Raw genomic sequence first — 27,500 nt, forward strand, 5'->3', positions numbered from 1 at the left:
GATTTGAGCATCTGAATGCTACAAGTTTCTATGAGCCTGCCTTGGTGCTTAAGTATCAACCCCCAAGTTAGAGTACAAGTCCACAAGTCTGGAATAAGTTCCACAAGTCTCAGAAATACTGACTTTTTTTGAGAGGCTAAGGAATAAGGTATGTGACCCTGAAGTCCTGAATCATTCTGGCAAAATTACATGGCCCATCTTCTTGGTGAAAGAATAGGTGAATATTGGTAAAGGAATGTGCACCCTGTGGCTTGAATTGCTGTCACTTGGCAGCTCAGAGAAACAGGACTCTCCTATTTTTCCCCAAAGCATTGCTGTCACTCCCAGCTGACATTTGTCCTTGCTACTGGTCTGTATAAAAGCAAGTGTCTAGGGCTTAAAAATAGAGATGGTTACACCTCCAGCCTACCTTTCTGGTAACAAAAGCTTGTCTTCTTTGGGCTGAACCAAAGAGCATTACCAGCATGTCCTGATACAGGGAAAGCACGTGTGGTTGCTGGAACTGAGCTTGTTCCCTGCTGTGCAGGCTGGCTTGGAGTTGGGTTGGTAGCTCTTCCAGTTCTATGAGGGGTGCAGAGAGAATTCCTAACAAAAAATAGAGACATGGATTCTGACCCATTTCATGTCTGTGTGATAGCTGCATCTGAGGGTTCCTGGAGAACCTCTGGCGGGGCCATTGCTGCTCATGGGTTTGTACCTGCATCAGCAGGTGATACTCAAGTGGAGTTGAAGAAGACTTTGGCTAACTCAGTTCCCATCTGTGGAGTATCCCTCCACCCTTGTCCCTAGCAAACCTGGACTTAGGGCAGCTTTTCAGTCATGGCTTGATCTAGTTGATGGTACCAACTTAATGCTCTTCCTTATTTCAGATGAAGGTTCCCTACTTGTACTTCCAAAGAGTTTACTGCCCAGCCTAGCTGAGTTTAGATGGTCTCAAAGTTTATAGGACAGTTCCTTTGGGGTTTAAATAAAACCCAGAAGCTTGGCTGCAGTTTCACAGGCTAGCATATGAGTGAGTGAGGGGGAAGGAGACATCAGGCAGAGGTCCAAGAAGAGGCTGATATACCAGTGTATTTTTCTGTTTATTTTTATTGTTATTATTATTCTGTGTATTTTCTGTTTGTACACGGCAATCACACGGAGTGTGACATTCCTGGGAGCTCAGTCATTGACAGCCTGAGTCCCTGAAGAACCAAAATGCCTCTCACAGCACAGGCCCACCTGAGATGCACAGCTAGTGCTGGGCATTTGTAGGTGTGGGCATTGGCAGGGTCCCAGAGCTCCCAGAGGCAGGTCCCAGACCCTCCCTACCTGCCTTCTGAACCCCAGAAAGGTGGAAAGCTGGGCATGGCATGCATGCTAGGTGGAATGAAGCCATGGTGGGATCTTACCAGCCCCCAGCTGAGGTGACCACAGCTTTCCCATAGTGCCAGCATGGCCTCTGCAGGCTTCTCTTCCCTCTCCCCCCACTCCTTCCATGGAATTATTCATCCCCGAATGACACTCCTTTTTCTCCTGCTATGAAACACACTCATTATTTCTAGACTACTTCCCAGTTCTTTCTGGATTTTTTTGTACCTAAAACTTTCACTGTCCTCAAGCATGACCAGAGACCTCGAGAGGACACAGCCTTACTTTGGGGCTTGTTTAAATACTAAACTAAAGTGTAGGAGGCAGAAGTTAAGGGCAGGATTTTTTGGCCATGTCTGGGGTTTTGAGCTCATTTCTGATCCTTCTGGAGCAAGAGACACTGCAGTGTTAATGTTAAGGATCCCCCTAGTTAGAAAATGAACAAAATGTGCAGTAGAGTTACTGCTACTTATTTTTCAAATGTGCTTTATAAGAGTGGCTGTAAGTGGGATTTATACAGTTTTACTTCTGTCAGCTGTACTTCCTGCTCATTTCTGTCCTGATTTCTAGCTGTGTCTCGTTTTAGATGACCTCTTCATTACATTTTTAGGAATGCCTTACCACATATATCACAGGCTAACGTAATTAAAAACTGGTCTACTCACATCTTATCTAACATTGAGGTAGGGGAGTAGTCTATTTATCAAAAACTGCATATTTTTCCCTTTTAATGATCTAACAAAACTATTCAGAGAGGGACAGAAGCAAATCCAAAAAGACTTTCTGAAATGTCTTAAGCATCCATCTTAAATACTTTGCACTTTCCTGGGAGATTTATGGAATACCAAGTATGATCTGACTGAGACCAAAAGGTGATTCAAAGCTTTCTGTGAACAAAAGAAAAGCAAACAGCCATTTTTCATAATTTGTAGAGAATTCAAGGAAAGAACAGAACATCTTTGATTTTGATTAGTAACTGGAAAAGGATGGGCGTATAAGGATGCCATATATGTAAAGAGGAAAAATTACAGAAGTGGAAGTTGACAGTTACTGTTCTCTTGTATATTCCAGAGCCTTTATTTTAATCTTATGGAACTAAATATGTGGTTTTATATGTTTGCATATATCTTTAATCAGGTAGATATCTGGTATGATTAATATATTCCTTGTTATTCTGTCACTGAAAAAGTAAGCACTGAGTTCTGAGGGGAAGGAGTTTATCAAGTATTCTATAATTCTATAATTTTTTTTTCTTAAAACAGTTATGGTGCCAGTACAGTGAAGAACATTAAGGCAACATAGAACCATATTTACCACTCAATGGTATCAAGGTCACCACAGTTATTTCCTACTCTGTGTGAACATAATACCGTGGTTTCTTACGTACCACTATTTAGTCCCTATGTGTAAATGCTGACTTTTTGGATGTGACCACTATAGTATAATTATAATGAACTTTGAAAGAGGGATAAAGAATGAAAGTGAAAGTTACTGAAAAGACAAGCAGTAGTAGTGGACAAATGTGGAACACTTTCTATTACTGTCTCTTTGGCAGTTTCTTTTAAGTCTTATCATTGAACATACTGATACTTTGCAATGAAAGTCAAACTCACTTTCATTGACACTAAAAGGACAAGGACATATGACTTGGGCAATGCAATAGCACAGTGGTAGCTGTGAAATCCTGACATATGAAAGGTGGGAAAATACGATACCTATCTACCAAAACATCATATACACTAGCTATATTAAATCTTGACACAGCAACTTTGTCTATATTTAAGAGAGTGTCTGATGGTAGGATTGCGCTATCTTTTGTGTTCTACTCTGTCTTTATATGGGTGACAGGTTCAGTAGCTGTCTGAACATGGAGAGAGAAATTGAAGGCAGTGAAACTGCTGAAATAACACCAAGGAATAGTCTCCATTTCTTTTGCACTGAAAGAACTGTGAAAAGACCTGAAAGTACGTTTGCAGCAGCCAGAAACTGAAGAACTCACAGCTGTGGGTACAATTGATGCCCATCAATTCCCAGGCATTCTCCTTCCAGCTCCCTGTGGTGAATAGCAATTTTTTGCAAATGTATCTTAGGGCAAGAAAAGGTGCACAGGAGTGACCCTGGTGCAGGTTGCCAGTTTATTGAGGAGAGTGATAAGTATCAGAATTAGGCATGCTACAGATACCTTGCTTTTTATATGCAGCAACACTGAAGTGATCTCATCAACTATCTGAACATTCAGCAAGTCCAAAATCAAACGCCTGTGTGTCAGATATACACAGCTGTATTTGTACTGTTGCTCTATCTAAAGAACATGCCAATTGCTTTACTTAGAGTGAGTTGAGAGAGAGACTCATTACTAAGAACATGTATAGCATTATCAATTGAAAACATTATTGTTCTTTTCCTCAGTGGTTTTAGTGTCCTTGCTTATCCTTTCACAGGAGCCTGTGCTAATGTATCTTCGGAATGTGGGGCCTGACTTTCTACTCCCATGCACAGTGTGTCATCACTGACACCTCTGCACAATGGGTAGGTGTGTGAGTTGGCACGGGCAGGCAACCAAGATGACCACAAACTCAGGACTAGAAGGCAAAGAGTAAATTTATTTCCATTACCTCACTAACTGGGGGATCCCCAAAGCCACACCCGGGCAGAAGTGCACTAGTGGAGATGCAGGCACCGTTAAACCCAGTCCATGCCAGAGGATCCCTGGCTTGCTCTTCACACAGGCTTATCAAGAGTTATTCCCAGCTGCAAGGTCACTTGAGCCACTTACAGTCCTCCTCGCCAGTCTTCCGCTTTTAACCCCTTCCTCCCAGCTTGCCACCCCCTTGCTCAAGAGACCACTGCTGCTGGGGCTGGAAATGTGGGATAGGAGATTTACAGAGGCACTTGAAGCATATGGGAAAAGGAACAAACATATAAGCATATAATGCTTTAAGTGTCCCACCCCTCTTGCCAGGGAAGTAAACCACCCAGTTAGCCAGGTACCACCGACAGGTTGTGTGATTAGATGTAGTCCTTGATATCCTTGAATGATATCCTCCATGCCAGCTGGTTCTGCAGGTCAAACAACACATGCCTTCAAACTCAGAACAGCATTTTTGATGTTGAAGGGTGATGTAGCTCATCAGTTATTGATGTTGTAAGGTGTACAGCAGTTACTCCCAAATTTAAGGCAACAGCTATCTTGGATGTCCCAGTTAAACCTTGCACGAGGGCACACGCCAGCTGGTCTATAGTCACTTCTCAGAAAGAATAATAAGACATTAGTTACAGTAAAAAACAACCACACACAAATATTTACATATTGATTTTGCAGAAATGTATATAAGATATGCTGTCATAGTACAAGCCTACAAAGCACAACAAGCCAGCCTGTGGTAAGGGAGGGAAAAAGGAGTGTCATCTCTGTCCTGTAACACATACGCTGTTGCTGTTGCTCCAGCTCCTTCAGCTAATATTGCTCCAGGCTTGGTAACTTGAGATGGGGTAATTGCCCACACAGATTGGAGAGGTGTGGCTTGCCCTTTTTTAGATTGAATTTTGTTTGAATGTTGGGTTTGTGCCACCAATAATATAGTTCCAATGCACCCCCCCTAGATAATGCACAGGAAATCATCAAAGACACATGAAATACAAGAACTTGAGAATATGATATTAACAGAGGATGGAGAATAAAGGGGAGAAGACAGACTACAGAACCATACTGTATTGTCAGGGGTTATTATATGAATGGTCACATCTAGATTAATAGTTTGTAGGATCCATTGGTGTAAAATTCCATTTCCCTTTGGCTAATATTTTGGGAGAGACATCATCTGGAGAATTTTTGGTCCTCACTGTGTTTTGTACTGAAGGTGTACAGTCACACTATGTTGGCCTGTGATTCTTTCAGTTTCTTGCAGTGCCCAAGCTACATTTTGAATTAATTTTCCCATTGGGGTAAAATGTATAGCAGTGCCTTGGAATGCCTTGGACCAAAATTCTACAGATTTTTTTTATCTTTTGGTCCAGTCATCTGCCTCAATCCCCATAAGACTAAATCATCTAGAATTATTACTTCTAATTCAAAAGGATTTCCTTGTCTGGGAGTGTATAATTGAAACTCTTTTGGAATATAAGTATCTGTGATCTATACCACATCCCTATCTACTAACTCTGGCTAAATCTCAATCTCAAAGTCTGAGTACTCACTCCAGATATTTCCATCCCATTCCTTGGTATCCCGTGAAGATTTCAAAGTTGGAGCACGAACCTGGGAGATCAAAACCTTATTTTCCACATATTTATGCCTAGGTGACACCAGCTGCTGTATAGTGCATTGCTGCTCATAGCACTGCTCTGCTTGAGTGGTAGTGACTTCATGAGCGATCACATTTGCAGCCTGTAAAGTCACAACTTCCTTTTCCAGCTCTCTCACTTTACTCAGCAAGGCTGTAACTTCCCGTTCGAGAGCTCTAGCGTAGGTAACCAATTCCAGCTCCCTCACTTTGCTCTGCAGTGCTATGGCTTCACAGTCGCGAGCTCTGGCATAGGTGAGTAACTCCAGCTCGCTAACTTTACTCTGCAGGGCTATGACTTCACGGTCTAGAGCTCTGAGACCAGTAGCCAACAGCCATCCCAGTCTCCCTGCCAGCTTGCGGGAAGACTTTGATGCCGCTTTCCATGGCAATCCGCGCATGGCAACCTCGACCCTGTGGGGGTTCACCACCACCCCGTCATCTATTTCAGGCCACGTCTCTGGAGTGGCCATTGTAGCCAGGAAAGTGGCCACGGGGGTCCAGCGCTCAGTACTGGGCCATCCTGGAATGTGGGGGTTCACCATCACAGCCTCCCCAGGCCCCGACTTTTTCAGCTTTTTCGGCTTTCTTAGCTTTTTTGATTTTTTGGCTAGCCATGGCATGGTTGCTCCTGGATCTATGTGTAAGTCGGCACAGGCAGGCAGCCGGGACGGACACAAACTCTGGCTAGAACACAAACAGTAAATTTATTTCTGTTACCTCACTAACTGGGGAATCCCTGAAGAAGCGCCCAGGCAGAGGCACATGAGCAGAGACGGAGGCACCGTTCAACTCAGTCCAGACCACAGGATCACTGGCTGCTGTTCACACTGGTTTATCAAGGGTTATTCCCAGCTGCAAGGTCACTTGGGTGATTTACAGTCCTTCCCTCCAGTCTCCTGCTTTTAACCTGTTCCCCTAACAGAGGGAAATAAAGACACATCAGAATAGTAACACTTTGTGTAAGTTTACGTGTGTTTTGCAAAAATGCAAACGATTGTGCAAAGCAAAGGAGAATCAGAGTGTGTAGGGCACTGGTTTTATATTATTTTTCCCCAAAATTATGTGACATGATCTTTTATCAGCCAAATTTGGCCAGAACTAAAACTTTTCATAGTATAAAATGTGCAATTTATGGTGTTTGCAAAGTATAATTTTTTACAGTGGAAGAAGGATGTCCAGCTGTATGTTCAGGTACAACAATTATAAGGTAGGTGAGTGTGTGATCCAGTTGTTTTTTTACTGGGCTTTTAGCTATTTTCTGCCCTTGACTGGCATTAAGCTCCCAGTCCTTCTGTTGAAAGAATTCTGATTGATTAAACATTTTTGTATTTTTTTCCTTCCTGACATGTTTGAACAGCACTGCTGACTTGAATTTAGCTTGATGAGGCTAGTGAGCCTAGAAAACATGGGAAGTTTTTTGAAGTTAAATCCTCAACACACTGCACTACTGTGCTTATTCATCATGGGGGTTTTCACAGCTCTAGTCAGAATTTCAAAAGATTCCATAGCCAAAGAAAATACCAGACTTTAAGTAGCAGGACTTTCTTAAACTGTAGAGTAAATTTTGGCAAGCAGAGGAAGTAGTGTTTCAAAACTGTTTTCATTGTTGCTGTGTTTGCAGAAAAGTCCACAGGAGACAAACCAAAAACAAAATTAAGATTACTGTATTGAGAATAAATATACCAAAGGTCAGTTTAAAAAAAATTAAGTAGGGCAAACTCTTTAATAGTGACCATTTCAGACACTTGGTTCTATTCAGTAACAGTCACTGATGAGTAGGTAGTGTAATAGAAACAATGTGAGAGTCATCAGATCAATTTAAAATAATTCTGTAAATTCTTGAATGAAAATGAAACAAAGAAAACCACATTTGAGCTGATTCATTTATGTAATTTCCTTATATTTAGTTGAGAAAGTGACTTCTTTAGTCATATCTTTAATTATATTTAATCAAATGCATAAAACTGGTTCTCAGCTGCACATGTGAAATCATAGTGAAGATAGAGGATTAAACGAAATAGGTTGAAACTGTACTCAAACCTTGAAGGCATAAGCTTTTTACTTTTAGAATACCACCAGAAAACGAGTATCCTTCTAATCTGGGTCCTGCATGAAAAAATTGTGGGACAGGTGGACTCTTCTCTAAGGGATAATATGAACATCAGTTGACATTTACACTGTGGAAGGATGAGTGTTGTTGCATTAAGGGTACGGGTATTCAGCAGAAAACAAACCCCCTTGGATTCCAGCTGGTCCTCAGAGATCAGAGGGGCTGGGTGTGGCTGGGCTTAATTTCTGATTATAGTCAATAATCACTATAGGACTGGTCGAGTTCAAAAGAAGAACTTGCATGAGCACAGATGCAGAAGCAGTGCAGTTACCAATCCAGGAATATAGATCTGATCTTGTTCAATAAGGACTTTGCATGATCCAGATTCACGAATGTGTATTGAAGGTTTATTGAAGCAACAGGAAAGCAGGTTCGGGATTGCCAGTGATAAATGCACTGGCCACAGAGTGTTGATGTGTGCTGCAGCAGAAAGTACAGTGAGAGAGATTCTAATAGCACTATATATATATATATAGATGAATATTCCCGGGTATGCTCCAACACAGTTGGAGGCACAAAACTCACCTGAAGGCGTCCCTTCGGGAGAGAAAGAGAGACAGTCTGTTGACAAATCCCGAGCAGGCAGAGGTGTTTTCCTCCTTCAGAGGTGTTTTTCTCCTTCAGAGGTGTTTTTCTCCTTCAGAGGTGTTTTCCCCTTCCAGAGGTGTTTTCCTCCTTCAGAGGTGTTTTCCCCTTCCAGAGGTGTATTCCCCTTCCAGAGGTGGTTTCCCCTTCCAGAGGTGGTTTCCCTCTCCAGAGGTGATTTCCTCCTCCAAAGGTTTTTTTCTCTTCTGGCCTGTTCTGCCCCGAAGCTCCCCTTTTATACTATAAGTTTTGGTCTGTTCCAAGGGGATGAAACAATCTCGTGTTATGATGGGGTTTGGTGACTGTGGTCATACATGTGTTGTAGGTCCCATGTTCTCCTTCTTTTGAATCCTGAGGGATGTGTAAGTTAATATGTTAATGGAGCTTAATGAGAGTCTCTGTTACTCAGTCAGAATTTATAATTGAGAAAAGAGGTAGAATAAACACTTTGGCCCTCCTCCTCCACATACTGAGGTGGCAGTAAAGGCTCTCTGACCTTCATCAGAGGCTCTTTGTGCACATCCTTATCTCCTTAACGAAACAGATTTATAACAAGTGTTGTTTCTCACAGTGAAGGGAGTGTGGCTATTGGTTGGTGCTGAGGCTTGATGTTCTCCTGTGCCTCACTGCAACAACATCGGGCCATGAGACCTCCGAAGTCTTGCTCGAGCCAGGTGCAAGATAAGCAAGAGGCCCAGCTCATGTTTTTGTCAACCAGTCTCATCAACTCTTCACTGTCTTAAAGCAACACTGTACAATTTTGACCATTTGCCACAGCTGTTGAGCATGTAATAGTTATTGTGTAGGTGTTTCTTTTATGTATTTTACTTTGCTGTCTCTAGCTTTATAGTTATTTTATTATTTCATTTTCTGTTACCGTGTCAGAAGTGATAGTGAAGTAAGAATAGAGTCATTCCCTGTTCTAATACCAGTTAATATTATCTTTTGAAGTATAAATTAGAAGGGCAAGAGTGTGAACTAAGAGTCTTCCAGGTTTGTGGTTGGTATTTTGTCAGTGCGACCCCGTCTCACACCGGTGATGGAGCCCAGTAGGTGTTAGCACTGAGCTAACCGGGTTTGTTGGCCTGTGACAGTGCCAACAACAGGAATGTCACTTCTCTAAAAACTTGCAAGATTGTGCACCAGGAAAGAGGCACTGTGCTTCAGAGTGATAGGAAACCACAAAAGCTGTCCATCTACTCCATTGCGTGCTGAAAGAGAGCGTGCACAGAACTAGCATTAGAAATAGTTTTTGCTGGCATAAATATTGCATCTATTATTTTCTTAGACTCTTTTATAGCATAGCCTGCTGATAAGCTGGAATGCAACCTATATGTGAGGAGAGAGATGGACAAATAGATGACCTGCCCTGAAGTTTTTGATATATAAGGTCTTCCCTTTGATTATCTGTGTCTGGGTCGGTGAACAGAAATTCAGAACTTCCCTCGAGACAAGTAACATGCAATGTTTGCTGGTGTATTTGTTCCCTTTCAAATATTCCACAGACTGTACAGACAAAAGACAGATTAGGCTTTGCATCAGATTTACTACAGCTCTACCTCCTTGCCTTTGGACTCCAGCTTGCATTTTACACTCCTGTCTGAAGTTGCTGAAGAATTAAGCTTGTGTGTGCACTGCTTGTACATTACAGGCTTTCCCAAGTGACTATTTAGCACTATTAAAAAAAAACCCAAACAACAAACCAAGACTAGCAATAAGATTCTGGTAAATGTAAATGGATTCTATTTAAAAATTGCTCATGGCATCTTTTTGTAATGATCATCTTTTTGCTACACGTGGAGTGCTGGTGGCATTAGTGAACTAAAAAATACACAGATTTTTAGGGATTTGGGCCTGATTTGCATTTACAGTACAGATGTTTAGTACTTTTTGGCAGTGTAGTGGACTTAGACTAGGAAGAAATGTAAGGCAGGTACACTTCAAGCCTTCCTGATACTGCTTGACTGGTGTGAATTGTGTAGATATCAAGGTACACTCTTGTAGCATTTGTAGTTTAAAACTTCTAGTTCTGCATGGTATATCAGTGCCATCTACTCTGTTTTAATCAGTTACATCAGATGTGAGTTTATAGCAGCAATTTGGAGCCAAACCTGAGCACAGTGATGATTTTGACTGCTTTTCTGTAAATGTTGTGTTTTGAGGAATACTCCTTTCTTTGGTGTCTGTCACTAGATAATGTTTTTTTAAATCCTCATCTGAATTTTTATGTGTTTATTTTTTAATTTCCTGTCAATAGAAATGGAATCAGTGGCTCTATCTGTTATTAATATTTAAAATGTGGGTGTTTGGGTTTTTTAACACACAAGCTGCTATGCCCCTTTAAATTTCCTTCAGTTGTTCTTTACCTCTAAACAATCTTTCATTACCAAGTTGTTTATCTGAGAAGAAAGTGAGACTGTCTCTTTGTATTGCTGAATAACATCACTCTTTTTCTCAAGAAGTCATTACACACTGACATCATATTGTTCTTCATTAGATGATCTGTTGCCTGAAAGTATCTTGGTGACACTGAACTTGAAAGCAACAAGAGTACAAGTGCTAGGATGCCTGGAGAGCAGAGACTGGCAATACCTTGCTCAAGCAGATATCCAAGATAATTTTAAAAAGGCATTAACAAATGCAAACCACCCCCACAGAGGTAATTTTCACCTCTGAATTTTTGCTTGTTTCATAGTCCAGCCCAGACTTCAGCCATCAGTGTTACAATGCTGGAAGCCAAGTCCTACCTAGCAACGATAGCCATGTGCAATAATTTAAACTTAAAGAAAAATAACACAGCTGCTGGTAGAGTAGTGTCCAGAGATTTCTAGGTGCTTTCAACAATAAAAGGGTGGTTTCTGTCCAGAAAATGTATGTGTATGCATTGAAAAAGACCTTCAATATTCACAAAGACCACAATTAGTGCTGTAATTGTCATTCCCTGATTAGTTGGAAACCTTATATACCCAATGGATTTTATTTTCCTATTCATGAGTTACATGAGAAAAGATCACAATATAGTTGCTTGTGAAATTTGTGCAAGTATTACTTTGATTTGTGCTGTTTCACACATCATTTATTATGAACTTTCAAAATTCTTAATCATGTGACTGATTACATAGCTCTGGTGGTGAGTTTTAGTATGATGACTGGAGGAGAATTAGCTTCAAGTCTTTGTAAGTGTAAACATATCATGCAGGAAAAAAAAAAGATTAGCTTTTCTTACAGATAGTGTATTTTTCTCTTAATTGTACTGTTCTGGGAAATATTCCTCCCATGCACTTATTTAATGTAGAAGGAAGAACCAACATCCAAAGATGCCGAAAAAATTCTCCTGATCATCTCCAAACCCCAAACCCTGTAGGAGAAAATTGAAAAAATGTGTTTGCTATGTTTTCCTCCACAGGTGGGGTCGCTTTCCTCAGGGACAGGGGGTTAACCTGACTGCAGTTGTCTCATAAACATCTTTATGATCATGGTAGTTTGTGGGGGTTTTTTACTTATAATAAAACAGCAATGGAAGACTTAAAATGTGTTACCCCTCAGAGCCATGAATTACACTCCCCTTCAGATGGATGGTAGAAGTGAAGCTGTGCTGTGTGGCCCAGAGGGGTGTCCATAGTCTTCCTCACTTATGCAACATGTCCCACCTGTTGTTTCAAGTTCCCTGTTCCCACTTAGCTCCAGCTGCAGTTGATACTCTTCCAGATCAGGCATTCCTGTGGCCACTAAAACACTGGTTGCACAGAAAGTAATATTAGGTGAAGTTCCTTCAGCCATGATCCTTTCCAAATACCTTTTGACTTATGAGGAGCCAGAGCCACGTGGCTCATTAATTCTCCTCTGATTACCAACAAGGGCTCTGCCAGCTGTGGGGGGTGCAGTGGAATTCCAGCTTGGGAATCCCTGGTACAGAGTAATCAAACACAGAGCTTGAACGGTTAATGCTCTGTTTGCAGATCCTATTGGATAACTACTAAAGTTGCATGGGTGAAATAGATAAAGTTGGGAAGTCTGCAATAGAAGTGTTTGCCTTTATACTTATTTACTCACTGTTGTTGCCTTTGTACAATAATATCTTTTCCCTGAAGGTCTTTGAAAAATTCAATCACAAAATAGAAAAAGAGTATGTTTGTTCTGGGTAAAATTTGGAAGCATTGTTCTGATGACACCTGTAAAACATAATTATAACTCCCATAGCTGCTTCCTCTCATATTTAGAGAGGAAAATTCTTTGCCTCTAATCTCAGGTGCATACCTGTGGAAGGCTTAGATTCCTTCAAGCAGTATCAAAGTAATGATAACAGTGTGCAGCTGCTGACTGTCTTTTGCTTGTTGTTACTCACCCAGCTGTTTAGAGGAGAAGAAAAAGAGAGAGAATATCTCTAATCAGCCATATGGCACAAAGTTCTATTTGCCACAGTAAGTTAAAATGTACGTTACTGGTCAGCATCTCGAATGCAAATTTTGACATAGCTTTCCAGGAGTACTAGATATAAGGGAAAAGAAGATCAGATATATTTAATTCACATTATTTTATATTATGTATAGAAATAGTTTATTCTGTCTCAGTGAAATTTCCATGTCTTGAGTCTGCTAAACCCAAAAGAAGAGTATGGAGTGCAGATCTCAGCCCCTGATTTGGGTCCTAAGAGGTAAATTAAGAACTGTCGAGATTGCATTTCAGATTTCTACAGTGCAGTTTCACTTTGCTTATACATTGTACATTATACAAATTAGTATTCTGGATCAGACAACTGGGCCATGAAATCTAGAAGATGTTTTTAGTACCTGTTGATGTTTGTAGTGCATATAATCAGTAGTTTTTTCATTAAGAAAAGTTTAATTTTGCTCCTGTTTTTAAATTGAACAAGAAACATAGATTTTTAAATAAGGGGAAAAAAGATATTTGTCTTAAAACCCCCTCTGTCTTTTTGAGGGCAGGTGACTGTTAGAGGAGAAGTGAGGGACTATTATGTGTTTAAAGTCAAGCTTTAAAAATTTAGCAAGTCCAATTTTTAAAGCTTTTTCTACCACTTCATGTGTGCATATGACTGGAACTTCTTTGGTTATAGACATATTGACTTCAAATATACTGTTTGGTAGACTCAATGTCTTTCCAAAATGTAAAAGGTAGGAGCACACCTGTGTATGTAGCGTTGGGAGCATGAGTTTAAAAACTGAGAGGGATTGTATCCCTATTAATGTTGCTTCTCACAATACCACCACAGTGCTTTTTTAACTCTGAAACCTATTCTATTTCCAAAGGATTTAAAGATATGATTAATTTTGTCTCCTTGTAATATACTTAAAAACAATTTCCAGAAAGAATAATACTGAGTTTTTCCAAGTGTCTTTAAAGCATAGATCTCAAAAATCTCCTTGATTCCGATTTGCTGCTTAATTGTTCTCAGTATTTATGTTCTGTGTATTTGTTTACATTGATAATCTAAACATAGTAAGATACCATCCATTTAAGACATTTTTTTTATAAGTTCTGATCAGTTGGATGAGTGTTTTAGATGAAGCTGTTTTGGGGTACTGGTTTGCAGAGATGTTAAGCTGGGATAGAAAGTATTGTGATTGGTAAGCCAGAATAGTTTTTCTGGTTGATGCCATAAAAAATCACTGTGTACTAATGTTACTTAAAAAAGAGACATGCTTTTTCCATTTGGGTAATGATTCTGGGTAGTATAATCCAGATGAGTGGTTAGGTCTCCTGTATTTTAAACAATCTCTCTTCTGTGATTCTTAATGTCCTTTGACTTGCACTTCATAAGGTACCAAGAAATGTTTGATCAGATAAGAAACTTGTTTTCTAAGAATAGCTGCTTGAGTGGTTCTGCACTGTCTTACAAATTTGTAATTTCATATGGTGAGGTGTTATCTCTTAAAAAATAAGCCTTGACCCTTATAATCAGTACAATTGTTTGTTTCCTTATAGAAGCACTAAAATTAAAACTATCATGAGAGGATTCAAAAAAAGATTTTTTCACAGAATATAATTCCTTCATCTGATGGCCCATCTTGCTATTCTTCTCACTGTTTCCATTGCTGTTACTTAAAAGGCTTTGACAAATATAATAGACTTTGCATAATGATGCCATTGTAAGTCACTTCCAGCATATTATAGTGTGCAGTTAAAATTACTCTTGCGATTACTACTCTCCAGTGCTTCTACTTTATCATGGTACCAAATGAAATTAAGAATAGGCATATTCCTTCCTCTGCTTACCAATATTAAAAAAAATTAATCTTAAATAACATTGTTGTAATTTATTGACTTAAAATTCCTTTTGGATCTTTTTTCCCCCGCAGATCATTAAGAATTATCTTGCTGTATAAATAGATTTAAAAAAATTAGAATATATACATTTTCTGATAAAATTACTGTGAAGTTGGGAGCATCTTGTAAATACTTTCTGAAGGACTGTTCTGTAGTAATAGATATAGAATGGAAAGAACCATACTTTATTTCAAGACCATGTTTTCACTAGTGATCCAAAGTGTGTGGTTATTTATCTGCAGATTCTAGATCTGTGCATGCCCCCTTGGCAGAATCTGCCTCTCTTGTCTTTTAACCCATGATGACAGCTTTGTTAGTTTTGATGTAGTTAGTTTTTTCCCTTAGTGACTAAGCTGGAAAAATAAGGAAGCTTTTTACCCCTTATTTCTTATTTTCCCATGAATAATAGTTCTAGAAGATGAGTGTTCTAATGCATATGATGAGAATACTCTAAATAAAATGGTATTATTACAGGAGTTAATAATGCAATGGTGAAAATATTCAAAAAGAATGAGGTAAGTGAATAATGTAAAATACCATACCTTGGGGTTTTTTTAGGTGTGGAAAATACTTGCTTTTCCTGTGATACTGGCTGCATCATATAAAAATGGAAGTCTTGGCTGTGGAAATCCAGCTCGACGTTGGTGCTTTGTAGGAGCAGATACCCAGGATTTCTGACATTTCTCATTTTTTTTATGCTACCTGGAGTGGTGGGCAACAGTCTTCTGGAAGGGTCTTCCCTGTAAATGGATATAACTGGGGCACTGCCCTTATGTATTTTGTTGTGTCTGGAATACAGTAACTCTAAACCTAAGCTACAAGAGGAAAACAGACAGCCAAAATGACAATGCAGTATGGTCACCTCCAACTGGATGGGAAGCTACCAAATCATTGATCTGATGTGTCCCACTTATAGTATGTGACATGTGCAGGAAACATCTGTGTGCACTGTGGTTGTGTCACTGCTATCTGCCCAAAATCAGTCTGTAAAGCTCAGCCCTTGAAGGCTCAGCTCTGCCATGCCACCTTATTCTTCACTAGAATGCATTTACGTTTAAGGATACTTAAGGCTACAGTTGCTTTATAACAATCTGCTAGTCTGGAGCGGAGGAGACAAGCAGTTCTAAGCATGCTGTACTGCAGACTGCTCCCACTTGAGTCCCCTGCACTGTGACTCCTGTCAGAAACATCTGATGTCTACCAAAAATCTGCTTTAGTTGTAAAATCTGCTGGTAGAATTGTCTCAAGGAAGTCAGAAGGCAGACAAGCCAGCAGCTTTTGTTTCTCTTGCCCTAACACCTCATGAAATGGGTGTCTTCTGCCTCACAACTCTTCTTTAAGGTTTTGGAGATCTTTTGGGCATCTGTGCCAATAGCAGTCTCAAACTACTGGTTTAGACAGTTGGATTAAAAAAGTATTCCTCTACGTGTTTTAGCTTTCAAATAAGTCTTCATAACCTTCCTTTTCCTTTGGGCCTCAGATACTCAATAGCTTAAACTTTGGTCTCAACTGTATTGACCTTGTCTCACAAGCCCTTAACCAGGGTTAACAGAGTTTACCTGGTTAAGGAAGGGTCCCAGGGAGTTCAGGCTTTGGTCAGCATTAACCCCCTAATCTGTTTCTTTCCGAAATGCTGACAGTCTTTGATCATGCACTGCACATTTAATAGTTTCACTCACGACTTCCATTGCCAGAGCTAACTGAAAACTGTTGAAAACATTAGGGGTTTTTAATTCTGTATTGTCAAGAATGAAGCTGCATTCTGCCTGGTGTCTGTCTTGCTGTCACTCATTGCTTGCAGTCTCAGAAGGAAGCACTGTTTATGCTTCTCCTGTCTTCCACGTGTTCAGTTTCAAATCTGGGAAGGTTTTTAACTTTCCCTTAGAAGATTTTCTTAGTTCTTTTGCTATTTACTTTTAGTATTATGTGATATTCAGCAATCAGCCAGAGCTTCCAATGGCTGAAGAAATCTGTTTGGGATCTGTTTCCAATTGCCTCTGCATAGTGACAAGAACTTCCTAATGTCCCAGTCAGATGTTTTGTTCTAGGGCCTGGACGCAGCATGCCACTGAGCTGTGGATAGTTTATCCTGGTCCTTTCATGATTCTGCTGGTGGTCCACAGCTGTCATCTTCATTTGGGATGAGGGGTGAATAGAGTCTAAACCGATTGGTACTTTTCTCTCTTGCTTGTTTGTTTTGCTTATTTATTTATTTTAGTACTGAGGAGAGATTTCAGATTGAAAGCCAGTGAGTTTGAAGACTGACTTTGTTGCCACAGCAGAGGCAGTGCATAGTTCCCACGTGCCATCAAGCCAGTGCATTCTTATACCTACCAACCAACTCTTAGCTGATGATGGCTGTCTTCCACCACATGTAAGCAGGTTCTAACCATCAATCTTTAGGTGGAATATTCTGTATGGTATTAGCAGTTCCTACAGTCTCATTTGGTCTGAGGTGAGCTTTGGAAAGATGATGTTTGTGAAGATCTTGGTTCTTACTTTCATTTTATAGCACATTATTATTGTTTGCCTCTGTATTTCTGTGTACTGCTTATACTAGATATTGGTATCTGTGTAACTTGCATCTCCTGCTGTGTTGATCCACAAGTCTTTCTGATTTTCTATTAAATATATTTTGTCCCTAGTGTACTGACAAAAGTCACATGAAATAATCAGGTGTCCTATTGCTGAGAGGGCCTTTGGGCAGGAAGTTTTTTCCTGGTAGTTACTCTTGGAGAAGTATTAGCTAATGATATGATCAGGTCGTAGGGTTTATGAGAAAGTACTATGTACAGTAAGTACAGTGAAGTTCTATAAGTCTTGTCAAATTAAGTTAATTGCTCAAATGCCAGAATACCTGTATGAAGTCAGCCATGAAAAATGGATGCATCTTTATGCTACTAACAGTGTGTCAAGTACTTTGCTGTCTTTGGTTTTAGAGGACAATGTCTTGGGAAAATCTGTTTGACTGTCTGCATAGTATGGACTCAAAAGCTTTAAAGATTTCTCTCCATGCATGTTTCTTTGTAGATGGTGTCCACTTCTTATCACACTTCTTATCTTATGCTCCTTTGTTTTTGGAGTCTATTTTGCCTTCTCTTTTGATGTTTTCTATAGAGATCCATGTTTTATTCCAGGATGGACAGATTTGTTTATAGTAACATATTATTTCAACTATTCTTAAAATAAAAATATTTAACCAGCATCATTGGGTCAGTTTCTCCATGTCTAATACATAAACAGCTAACTTTTGCACTAATTTTTTTTAATTGATAAATCTCAAAACAATTGGAGCAGAGGTAAAAATATTGCTAATTCTATTCAACATTTTGCAAAACTTAGGCAAGAAATACAAAAGAATTGGCCTGAGGTCATTCAGTATTCCAGTGGAAGAGCCAGTGGAGAAACTCCTGAGTTTCAGTCTAGTGATTTATATGCTAGCCTATATTGAGTTTCTGTAGTTGGATTCTGTAGTTCTTTTTTTAGAAAACTGCAGATCTTTCTGCAACCAGTATTCATCATGAGTAGATTCAAAGTAAAAGTATTATTGTATCTTCTATCAAGTAGGTTGATAACTCTATATTTGCATCATTCTTCTTGAACTGGCTGAGACCATTTTTTTTTCTGTCACACAATGGCAAGTGTCCAGTACATTGAAATAGATGCAATTACAACAGAAATTAGTGTGAGTTTTTAACCAGGCAGCTTTAATAAGTAGTGGCTGCTGAGGTTGATGGCTAAAGCAGTACTAGTTGTTCAACTTGACAACTGATGGAATCTCCTAGAATAGTTTTAATTTGATATGTTGACTGATATATAACCATAAGCAGTGTTCAGATTGCTAGAACACCCTTCACATTTCCATTAATTAAAGGGTTGATGTCTCTCTTATTAGTTGGTGTTAAGTTTATTTCCATTTAAGATGTTCTGTGTTTTGGAGAGGCCTTTAACAATTGTTAACAACCAAATGGTTAGCTGAAGTGCTATTACCTAATGTAACCTCCAGTTTACTTGCTTTTCTGGCTGTCCAAGGGATCATAAAATACTCTCTCACCTTGTAGAGGTTCACTACCTACTGGTTGACTGGTTGTAGAGGACAACGCATCAATTTAATGAACTTGTGTTAACATCCAGGAGAAACTGGTTCAGAGATAAAAATCAGATGTTAATTGGCAGAGTAGATTCATTTTATCTCTGAGGAAAGAGAATATCAGTAAAAAATGTCATTACATCTGATGCTGAGGCTGCATGGGTGGCCTTCCAGTCATAAGCTTGACTGAATTTAATATTTATTCCAATGTACCTTTTAATTTCAATTATTTTCTGGGAACTTTTTAGATATCCATTATGGAAATTTAAGAAATTTGCTTCTTGCCATGCATTCTTCTCTTCTTAGCCTGAAAGGAACTGTACTGTTAATAAAAGCTGTAATTTCCTATTTCAATATAAATATGCTTTTCCCCAAAATTATGGCATATTTTGTCAAATGAAAATAGTGGGTAACATCAAACTAAGTCCTATCCCATAGCACTGTTTTAATCAGGTTTTAAAAAGTCCAATAAATTGTTCTATTTGACAATTTTGACTTGGAAAAAGAAACATAATACTGAATAGTAATGAAAGCCCAACCCAATGAACCTCACTGAAGTCATCAACCCAGTTACTGTTGATGCTCATGGATTCACAGGGTCTGATTGAAGTTACAAGTTGTTGTTTTAATGATCTTATGCAAGCAACTGGCAATTATACACAGTTGAGGTGAGTAGTGTATGTGTATTTCAGGAAGTAGGTACATGATGATATTTTAATAAAGCATAGTCAGATCTGTTAAATAATAGTGTGTACAAGCCCAAATACAGGTGACAGTTCTCAAGAACTCATATATTATTTCTGGGGGATACAGGGTGTACAAATACCAGAATTTACTTTGAAGAAGAACAATATCCATTGATATTATTAGATTTATTAATTTATTGAGGTGTCCACAGGTCATATTGCATTTTGTGAGCCACAAAATGATTCTTATTCTGAACAACTCTTTAATTTGGAAGATATTACTTTCCTGGGTTTAAAACACTGGAGTCCTAGTTTCTGGCAATATTCTCTTCCCTTGGAGGCTGCTGTTGGATTGAAATCTGTTGTTGGTGCCATACAGTCACTGCTGGGTTATCAAGTTGTACACTGGTGATTCATATCTAAATTATGTTTCTTTCTTTTTCTTTGTTTTAAATCACATTTAAAATTGTAAATAAAGCTACTTCAGACTTTCTTATATGTTCCACTCCAGTTGAAGTGAAACGTCTCTTTTGGTGCCAGGACGTTGTAGAGACTTAAACTGGCATAGTTCCTCTGAAATCATCAATCATTCCAATGTACCAGAGGTCTGGATTAGGTCTTAGTTTTCACAAATTTAACCGATTTTTTTTTAAGTAAGGAGAAAAGAGAAAGAAGACGGACATAAATGATTAAGAAAAATAAAATAGCAGCTAATTTAATGAAAAGCATATATGCCAATAAAGCCAAGTACAACTGTCAAAAGGAAATAAACAAAACAAAGCAAGAATTCTATAATTTGACATGTTTGCTTGACAGATAGTACTTTTTGGACCAGCACTTGTGCTGGTGTAAAGTGGCATAAGCGTATAAATGCCAATGGAATTTGCTGATTGTACCCACTGAGAATCTGGTCCCTGTTATTTAAAATAAGGATTGTATCAGATGTTCCTCTGTTCATTCAAAAAGCAATTCACTTCTGAATTAAAAGGCTCTCAAGGTGTTTTCATAAAATCGTGCTGGCCATAGCACAAGGTTCCTATTTAATCAAGGCATCTTTGAATTGTGAAACTTTTCCTGCTTGAATTTCTAACATAATTTTCTATGGTTATATTCTAAGTGCCAGCCATAAAAAAATCCTGTTTGTTCTTTCTTTTGGGTCAGTCACCACTTGGGTGTTTATGAAAGGATTGATGTATATACTGTCCAAAAGGATTTGGTAGGGGGTAGATTTGAATCACAAAAGTGATTATGTTATTTTACTTAGGAAAAAGTCTTTTTTGTATCCTTTTCCATATAAAAAAAAAAGATAAAATCCTATGTAAATAATAAGTGTTTTCCCTGTAATGAATGTTCCTTTCATTCTGCATTTCTGTATAATATTGGAAATTGTGTTTTTATTAGAAGAGGTATTGGATGGAAGCCAACAATTTTTTCTTTTAACTTGATATTTTGGGCTCTGATCTTTGTTAAAACTACAATGGCATGTATCTAGTACAGTCAGAGGTCATTTCTATAGCTACTACCATTTCCTATCATTTCTGGGGAATGTTTGTTTTCAAAACAAAGAATTGGGTTAAAGCTTAAGTATCGTATTTCAGAACATATTTCAAACTGAAATTAAGAATGCTAAAACCTTTCCTTTAAAGGTCAGATGATATTTATTATTATTATAAAAATGATCTGTGATTTATGAATTTAACTTCTCGTAAACCTCCTTTGTAACAGAATATGCAGTCAGAAGCTTAACATTACATTGTTTTCCTTTGACAACGTATCCACGAGACCACTGCAGCTGTTCCTTTACTCACAATAGCAGATTAATTAACACAATCATATGCTGTTGGCTCCTACTCAATGAGTAGGTCTGCAGTGGGATAGATAGGTAAATCCTTTAAATGTGTATGAGATAAAGAATATACTATAGTAGTTTCATAACTAGCCAGTTTTGCTTCTGACTAGTCAGCCCTATCAGCAATGGTTCACTGACTACAGAAGCTGTGAGCTTACATTTCAAAGGCAGCCACACCTATTACAGAGCAATAATGCCTGAATCATTGCAAAACTCAAATATGTAAAAGCACAGGCACACTCAGAATTCACCATATTTGCTAAAATAACAGGCAATCTGCTTCAAGCATTTTGAGTTTATAGAGTAACCAGGAAAAAAAAGAAGGGACATTTTTGTTGGCTGCTTCATTTAAAAAAAAAAAAGTTCAATCATTGCTTTCCTTTAATATCTTAATCTGGTCATTATTCACTTTTTACCCACTGTGTATTAGAAATACTTGTAAGCAGCGGCCATGGCATCAGTTTTAAGCACCAGAAGAATTTTTCATCCATTTCTCTGTGTGTGCTAATGAACATGTGAGCAGCTAAATCTCCTTTTCCTAAACAAACAATCATCAGCACCATGTAAGTATTTATTTGGCAACTTTAGCTAACATTTTAGTGGATGCTAAAACCTTTGTTACTAGTAATATAGCTCCTTTTTTTATTTTTCCATTTATTTTTATTTTATTTTTTGGTTTGGTTTGTGTTGGTTTTTTTTAACTTTAAAGAGAAATAACTGTTTGGGGAAAGAGGTAAGCATCAAATTCAAGAAAATATCCTTCAGGCTTTCCACTACAACCCAGGAGAAAAAATAATTGTATGCTTTGTTACATCGTTTACACACAAACTGAGAGCACAGCAAACTACTACATTGAAATTGTCTCATTTAAGGGACAAAGAAAACTCATTGTGAGACCTCTTTTCTGAAAAAAAAAAAAAAGCTAAACCACTTGCTAGTTTAAATCACAGAAGTCCTTTCTGGTCCATTTTTTACTGCAGTTGTGGTTATGTCCTTTTACATATTCTATGAGTTTTATGTAATGGTATAAATATGCATTTTGATCATAATAAAACATAAAAAGTAGAGAACATGACTGATTTTGAATGGAGGGCTTTGCTTGCACAGGAACAGCAGCATTAGACTTACAGATGGGAGAAAACCAAGTTCAGAATCTTTTTGTGCAGTACAGTTGTTGAAAAATAAACACTTTAATAGCACCCAGCTTTATATCTGAGAGTTCTTCTGAGTACCCAAAGCTAGTATTTTTGAGAGGAAAAAAACAGAGCTGGTGAGCTGGCTCTAGTTTACTCAAAGATGAAAGCAGGCAGATTTTTGGGGAGACAAGATGGATAGAAAATTTCCTTAACTTCTCCTGAGTGCTTCTGCTCCTTGCTCTAAGAGCAGAATATGCTCTCAGGTCTTTCAGGTGTAGTTTCTCTGTAAAGAGAAGCTTCTGGTGCCTTCAGCCTTCTCATTTCCCAGGACTGATGTACTTGCACTGGGCACCAGGGTCATGCCCTGCAGAGTAGGAGCTGCAGCACTTTCTCCCTCAGGCTGGCTCAGGAGCCCCAGGAGGAGATGGGGGTACAGCAAATGGGTGAGGGGGTGCCAGGGCAGTGTGAGAGATCACACTGAGTAAGGCAGACTGACAGATGATAACATCAGTGCGTGTGCTATGAGCGCTTGGTACCAGGGAAACTGAACTTTATTCATCAAGGCATCTGGAAGATGTATAACTTCAAGATGTAGTAGTGTTACCCTACAAAATTCAGGGGGTTATCTCATTATTTAAGTAGGAAGGGGAGGTTCAAGAATTTTAGTGGAGAGTATTACTCAACAGATGACTATTACTCAACCTTATTAATTGTATATTTATAATATATTTTGCACTATATATATATATATTATTAGATTCATTGTACTGATGAGCAGCTGAAATCAAAGGAACTAAGAATCTTATTTTCAGTTGAAAGAGCAGTAGCTGCCAGGTAGTGAGCTCTTCTGAAAAATCACTTGCTTTTAACCATCCTGCCTAAAGTTACAGGCTTATCTCACTGCACTGTTGGATCTAGAACAAATGTCTTGACTCTTGATCAAAGAAACAAAAGGCACCATTCTATATGGTGTCAGTGCTGGGAACTGTTCTCAGGTGTGCTGTGATTTACAGACTGGATTCCAGTTCTCTCTGGATTGCTCCAGTGCTATGAGACTCAGGTGCTACAGGAGTTTTTTTGAGCAGGCTAAGAAACATGTTTGGCCACTTGTCAGACTAAAGACCATGCCCTGCTTTTCTCAGAAGGAGAATTTTCCATAATTTAGTTTGTGTAATTACCTTCTTTAAGCCTAAATTGTCCATGCAGTGTCAATTTGATACCATTTTTCTTACTGTATTTTCTAACTCTCTGTTGTTTCAGATCCTTTTAAATAATTGTTGCTTTCTGTCCCTGTGACAAGTGAAGAGGTGCCTGTGTAAACATACCTGCTGCAACCTCTGTTGGACTTTGCATTCTATTAAGATAAAAGTGTTTAAATTTACATGAAAATAGTGAAATTTATCTGAAGATAGACTCAAAGGCTCTCCATCTTCTGTCATCCCAACCCAAATTTAGGATCTGAAAATCTTTCCTCTTTTGGTAGATTGTACTTGTCCTACCTGGTAGTTTCTATGTTTTAAAGTTCTCTCTGAATTTATGTTAAGGATTCCTGTTTTCCAGGACTTAGAGTGAAATAGTTGGAAATGTCTTTTCCTGTTCTGTGATGCAACAGCAATGTTTTGTGGGGCTCTTATTGAACAATGCAGAAGACCACTGCCAATGGATGGAGCTTCCCACCACTGGGAATTGCTGCAATAAAGGTTCCTTGAGAAGTTTTTGAGAACAAAAAGGTACTTGATAAAAGCAAGAAAATGGAAAGCTTAGAAAACAAGGTCATAGAGAGGCCCATCAGTTTGTACCTGCACAACAGCCTGTGAATAAGGATTGTGTTTTTTATATTGGAATAAAGTGCTCATTTTTGTCAAGTCCACTCTGCAATTATAAATATTTCATTTAGTGTAACTTTGCAAGTGTCTTGCAATGTGCATTTCTTATAACAATCTATATATGGAGTGACACAGTAGTATTGATTTGTGTGATAGCTTCTACCTGTGATGTTTGTCCTTTAGTCTGTCAGGTCATATGTGCTGAAATGAGTTGAACATATAGCTTTAAATATTTAAGTTTACTTTAGTCTACTTCAAGGTTGTTGTTGATGTTGTGAGGCGGGGATAGGATTGGGAATAAAATCAAATGAGCTGCTTTTTTCCACAAACTTTTCTGTAAGCCCAGGTAAGTAATTCTGTATTTATGTAGTCTTTATAGTTCCTGCTGTTCTAAAATACAGATGGGCTTTCTTTGTTGGATGCATTGAGATCTGTGGATAAACATTTGTGCACAAAAGCTAAATGGTGGCAGTGCCGTGGTTTGTGGTGTGTTGAGCTCAGGAAAGCTGAGCTGAGCCCCACCCCACTGGTTTTTAATATTTAAACAGGATAGTTGGTGATTTCCATTTCAAACTGCATCCAAATAGTATTCTCTGAGTTTGTAGCAGATTAATTAGTTCCCACTGTATCACTAGTTCTCAAAACTTCAATTAACAGTAAATTCATACCAGGGATAATAGAATTTCTGTACAGGGTTTTTTTTTCCTCATGGATAGTCATCAGAAGACTTGAGTATGCAAACCTTTCAGGATTCCTTTTGGCCTTTGGATAAGGAGAGTTAAACTTTTTAAATTTTACTGGCCTCATCATGGCTAGGCTTCGCGAACGAAGATTTGGGAAGGGCTCTACCCACTTTTCTTGCAATAAAGTGTTGCTGTTTTACTGGCCTAAAACATTTCTAATGTACTCTCCTTTAAAATTCAGGGGACTTTATTTAATTATGAATTAGAAGATTTGGTCAAAAATATCTTTGCACCCAACTATCCAAAAGCCCAGAAATACCACTAAAATAAACATGGTATTCTCTTGTCAAATTGTCCATTTTCTTCAGCTACTAACTGTATCCTCCAGCACTGAAAGGTGTGTCACACAAACCCATATTTCTTTAGAAATGTATGGTTAGGAGTTTTTAAAAGATGACTGTCAGGGGTTGAGTCATCAGTGGCATCATGGTTAAATTCCCACAAAAGAAAATTATTAGCCTCTGACATTGACCTTTATAATAAACTTGCTTTTATCACAACATTTGTAAGGTGCAGGACAGACTTGTGTTGGTTTACAGGTCTGTCCTTCACCACAATAGCACAGTGCTGGCCATGGCAGAATTACTTCACAGGTACAGAGTTCCATACTTCCCTGTTTGCTATAATGGATATCTTGAAAAGTCAACAAATAATTTATTTCCTTAATGTTATTTTTTTCCCTAAAAACAAATATTGAATTTTTTTCTTAAAAAGAAAAAAAAAATCTTAAACCAGACAACACTATTAAATATGAGATAAGTGTAGACTGGGAATAATTGTTTTGAGTTTAGCTTCAGTAATTGAGCTTGAGGTTTGTTGCTTGCTCTGCTCCTGAAAAAGAATTTGTACCTGAAAAACATTTCTGCTTTTTCAGGTTATAATAACTGTTTTGATATTAGTTAAGTTTTAATATAAGCTGTTACTTCTTGCAACTTCTGCTGTGTTTATGTCCTTAGTTCATCATAGCTGTAACAGCATTATTGCTATAAAATATAGTAGAGAATTGCAGTAAAAATTACTGAAACATATTCTACCTTTAAAATTGGATGAGGCTTCTATTGACATCAGCATTAAAAGGCCAAACTGAGAAGATATCATTACTGACACAGAGGAACATTTTGCCTTTGTTCATAGCGAGTTATTAGTGAGGCATGCCTTGTACATGTTTCCCCAAAGAGTCCAAAATTTCCACATGTTACTTCCATTCCCAGCTTCTGTGTTCTGAAAACCCTACTGTGTTTAACCCAGGGACTCTTTCACAACTCATGAAGCACATAAGTTTCCCAAAACCAAATCCTGGTTTCGCTGAGCTCTAAGCAAAAATGCAGCTCAAACAACACACTGGGCTGTGACTGGACCGTGAAAGGCACCACCCAGTTCTCAGTGTTGAGAGATGGGAAACTTTGTTCCCTTCCTGTTCTGGTACCATGCTGAGAAATGGGCTGAGTTTCTGAGCTTGGACAGCTTTGAAATGAGGAGCTGGTGGAAATGAGATACTTATTGTGAAGTACTAGAAGGATTTTCTGTGTCTGGTGGCCCAGGTTGCAAACAAGCTGTGCCTGGTGCTTTTCCTGAACGTGTCTGCATGAAGTCAAACTCCCAACAGCCAGGAAAGAGAGAGAACTGATTTGACAATTAATCTCAGGCTTGTTGATGGAGGTCAGGGCTGCAGGGTTTCAGCATCAGCTATGATTTTCACTTCAACAAAGTTTTTTTTGCAACTTAAGGACTACTTAAATACATAGTTTTTTTTCCTTACTGTGTTTGTTAAAAGGTTGGTTTATATTTGAAATACTGAGAAATACTTCTTTGTTGGAAGTAGGTGTTTTGGTGGAGTGAGATAGATGACATAAAATAATGCTGATTTTCCTCTCATTCAGGGTATGTTCCTAAGGTTGTAGGGAGTGTAAAACTCATAAGGGATATATAATGAAAATTATCAAGGTGGCAATTAGCTGGATGAATGCAATGGAATTGGTTTTTTGCTATATTCTTGTGCTAGTATTTCCATCTCAGTAACAAACATAAAATTGTTTGATGTAGGCCCTGGAAATGGGATGTTTGCATCCAACAGTCCTGCAGAAAGCCACAGAGAAGAGCAGTGCAGATCTGAGGCTTGATGTGCTATACTGCGTGATGGTGTACAGTGCATACTCCAGGAGAGTTTTGTTCAGGTGTCTTAATGGGCTTTGACAGGTTGTTTGTAGCTTAATTTACAAATGAATTTGATTAAAGAGCTCAATGAAAGAGTCTATATTCAAGTCCGGATTTGAAGTTGTGGTCTACTAAAATGAAATGGAGGCTCCCAAATTAACACCTCAGGAAATATTTGATTATCTTCATAGTTTGGGATTGTTTTCCACCCAGATAGTCTGTGAAGTACAAATGAATAAGCTACCCCTTTTGCCACCATTATCAATGACAAGGCTTTTATTTGACTGTAATATTACAGGCATTATCATAAGCTGAAGTGTCTTGTGCTGAGTTGTACACAGGTCTAGTTCAGTTATAGTTGGGGGATGAAAAACTGTCTTTGTTCTTTCTGTTCCAATTT

The 27,500-nt window shown here is 38.5% G+C and overlaps 2 protein-coding genes across 9 annotated transcripts in view; one reads left to right on the forward strand and one right to left on the reverse strand.

The window, feature by feature from the left end:
- ZNF536 (zinc finger protein 536) overlaps positions 1-27,500 on the forward strand; it is a 345,809-nt gene that overhangs the window by 166,873 nt on the left and 151,436 nt on the right. The window lies entirely within an intron of this gene.
- LOC113974484 lies at positions 3,934-8,320 on the reverse strand. Of its 2 annotated transcripts, XM_027697638.1 has the most exons (3): positions 8,272-8,299; positions 7,871-8,166; positions 3,934-6,551 (listed from the first exon to the last, which is right to left on the reverse strand). In XM_027697638.1, exon 3 carries the CDS (start codon positions 6,254-6,256, stop codon positions 5,516-5,518), a length of 741 nt encoding a protein of 246 aa, XP_027553439.1. In that variant the 5' UTR covers positions 6,257-6,551; positions 7,871-8,166; positions 8,272-8,299; the 3' UTR covers positions 3,934-5,515. The 2 variants fall into 2 exon arrangements, with proteins under 2 accessions (XP_027553439.1, XP_027553438.1); XM_027697637.1 differs by lacking the exon at positions 7,871-8,166 and having other exon boundaries at positions 8,272-8,320.

The sequence above is a fragment of the Neopelma chrysocephalum genome, unplaced genomic scaffold (assembly GCF_003984885.1).
Source record: "Neopelma chrysocephalum unplaced genomic scaffold, ASM398488v2 Primary Assembly neopelma1_121, whole genome shotgun sequence".
Taxonomy (NCBI): Eukaryota; Metazoa; Chordata; class Aves; order Passeriformes; family Pipridae; genus Neopelma; species Neopelma chrysocephalum.